Here is a 2,871-nt window from a genome sequence, read left to right as displayed (position 1 = left end):
TGGTGGTGGTGGTGTCGGTGTTTACGCCCCCCTCCCTACGCGTCGTGTTTATTGTGAAGGCAGCCCTCCTCCCGCCCCCCGGTACCGGTACCTGCCTCCACCTTGACGCAGCTCTGACGGACCGTCAGTCGGCATGACAACGCGCTCTCGAGGGCAAACCGGGAACGGCTGACGGGCGCGAGGATGGCAGCAGAAGATGCCCAGTAACGGAACCAGCGGCGGGAACCGAGCGAGCGACGGGACGTGCTCCGGCAGCGGCTGCACCGGGAGCGGCTCGGTCCATGCGCCGGCCATGGAGCGAGCCCGGCCGGCCACGGTGACGGTGTCCGCGGTGAGCCTGGCGCTCAGCGTGCTGTCGCTGCTGCTGCTGGTCACCGCCATCTCCACCGACCACTGGTACGAGACCGACACCCGCCGCCACAAGGACAACTGCGACCGCCACGGCTCCGACTCCAACGACCAGAAGAACCGGGAGATGCCCATCTACCACCTGCCGCTGGTGGACACCGGCAGCGGCGGCGCCCGGCAGCGGGACGTGGCGCTCATGAAGCCCGTTCATGTGGGCAGCAGAGAGGAGGAGCTGCTGGAGAACTGGCGGGCCATCCTGGGGATGGGCATCCTGGAGACGGAGTGCGGCAGGCCGCTGTTCTCCACCCACTCCGGCCTGTGGAGGAAGTGCTACTTCAAGGGCCTGGACCCGGACATCGACAAGCTCATAGACCGGGGTCAGTGTTTCCCTCTTTGTACGAGACATACTCATAGATACTCAGAAATACTCAAATACTCATAGGTACTCATAGATACACAGTAATACACAGTAATACACAGTACTACTCATAGATATAGGGTAATCCTGGTATGTTTATGGACCTGGACGCTCATAGACCAGCTCAGTGCACACATGTTCATTAAAACATGTATTTATGAAACATGGACACACTTATTTTAACATATTGATAATTCTGTTATTGTGTTGATGATACCTAGTAAAGGACACACACACACACACACACACACACACACACACACACACAGGACATTAATAATGGGCCGTCAGGCTGAACATGCACATCTACATTCATGCAGGATGAATGCATGAGAGGCCCTGAGCACACACCTGTCTGTAGGGATCATGGATGGTACATGGAGTACTGTAGTACTCTGTTGTAGTACAGTACTGTGGTGGTAGTACAGGGAGACGGAGTGACTGGAGTTTGTTTCGTTTTAAATCTATAGAACATTCTACTTAACAGAATCACACTTGGATCATTGTGTCGCCCAGTAAACTGGTGTCAGACTGGTTTTAGAACTTCTTATACTGGTTTCTGACTGAGACCAGCACCACCAGCATCTAGCAACCAGCAGAGCAGAAGCGTCTGATTTGGTTCGGTCAGCATAACACGTGCAGGTTCTGTCTCGGCAGGTTCTGTCTCGGCAGGTTCTGGCCGGCTGCCGGTTGAAGGTGGAGGTCAGAGCTTTGGAGAGCAGCAGAACCGACAACACTCAGACCACACATCAGATTACAGCGCTCCAAATCGCATTAGCTAACATTATGTTACATATCATTACACTGCATTAGGCTGGACTCTGAGCGCCGATCAGATTAGACCAATCGATCCCTGCGGGGGAGATCGGCAGCAGCTTCCTGTTTGTGATCCAGTCTCACAAAGAAACAACCTTCATGTTGATCTGAAGCACATCATGTGCAGTTTGTCCCTGTAAGCCTAAGATATGAGAATCTGTGATGTTTACTCAGTCCTTCTGAGGTTTGCTGTCCTCATTACAGCTGCTGCTGCTCGCACACTGTTGTCCACAAACACTGCAGCCTCCATTTCCCACAATGCACCTGGACAGACTCTTTCATTAGAGCCTCGCTGCCAGAGACACAGACTAGAAACCTGCTTTTAACATTTTACACCGTTTTAACTGGTGAGACAAGGTCCTGGTCAGCTGTGGTAGCAGTTACTCTAGGTCCTGGTTAGTCCTTGTCATGGGTAGTCCTGGTCCTGGTTAATCCCAGTCCTGACTTGTCTTTGTCATGATTAGGTCTGGGTCATCCTTGTTGGTCCTAGTCCTGGTACTGCTGAGTCATATTCCTAGTTTGTTCTGATCCTGGTTAGTCCTAGTTCTGGTTTGTCTTGGTCCTGGTTAATCCTAGTCCTGGTTAGATTTTAGAACTCGTCAGTGCAGATCATCCTGTGCTAAAGAACCAAACACTTGGAGACTCTTCTTCTGCTGCAGGCTCTAAAGTGAAGCATCAGCGCCACCTGCTGCTCATTCTGAGCTGTGCTGCTTACAAACACTGCCCATCTGGTCCAAGTACAGCTCAGCTTTAGGAGAACTTGAAACCTGATCCTCTGACTGCAGGTGTAGTGACGACATCAGCTCAGGTGTGTTCAAAGTGTCTCACCTGTGTCGCTCTGCAGGTATCGCAGATCGCTGCACTGCTGTCAAATATCACTTCTCTCAGCCCATCAGACTGCGGAACATCCCTCTGAACCTGACCAGAACCATCCAACAGGACGAGTGGCACCTGCTGCGTGAGTAAACAACAGACACACAGATACAATTCAGTTTTATTTATATAGTGCAGTTCACAACATATGTCATCTCACAGCCTTCAAATAGTCAGGTTCAGGCCTTAGAATTTAAACAGAACCCAACAATCCAAAGTTCCCTTTGGACTCCTTCTGAGCAAGCGGTCAGCAACAGTGGAAAAGACCCAAAAAAAAGACCCAATAGGAGGAGAAAAAAAAACTCTGGCAGAACCAGGCTCAGGGCAGGAGGCCATGTACCTGGATCGGCTGGGGTTTGGAGGTGGGAATAGCCGGACACACAGACACACACCTGGCTGTAGTTGTGTTGTCTGTG

At 51.8% G+C, this 2,871-nt stretch overlaps 1 protein-coding gene across 1 annotated transcript in view; it reads left to right on the top strand.

Annotated features, from left to right (window-relative positions):
• The first annotated feature begins 196 nt into the window (after window positions 1-196).
• The window catches only part of tmem178a (transmembrane protein 178a), a 4,845-nt gene continuing 2,170 nt past the window's right edge, over window positions 197-2,871 (top strand). Inside the window, exons 1-2 of the mRNA XM_008301630.1 lie at window positions 197-725; window positions 2,427-2,540. Of these exons, the coding sequence (XP_008299852.1) occupies window positions 197-725; window positions 2,427-2,540 (643 nt within the window). The remainder of the gene's footprint in view (window positions 726-2,426; window positions 2,541-2,871) is intronic.

This window comes from Stegastes partitus, unplaced genomic scaffold (genome assembly GCF_000690725.1).
Source record: "Stegastes partitus isolate 25-593 unplaced genomic scaffold, Stegastes_partitus-1.0.2 Scaffold1693, whole genome shotgun sequence".
Classification (NCBI taxonomy): domain Eukaryota; kingdom Metazoa; phylum Chordata; class Actinopteri; family Pomacentridae; genus Stegastes; species Stegastes partitus.
The sequence above is the reverse complement of the archived record's forward strand: the minus strand, read 5'-3'. Positions and strand labels throughout refer to the sequence as shown.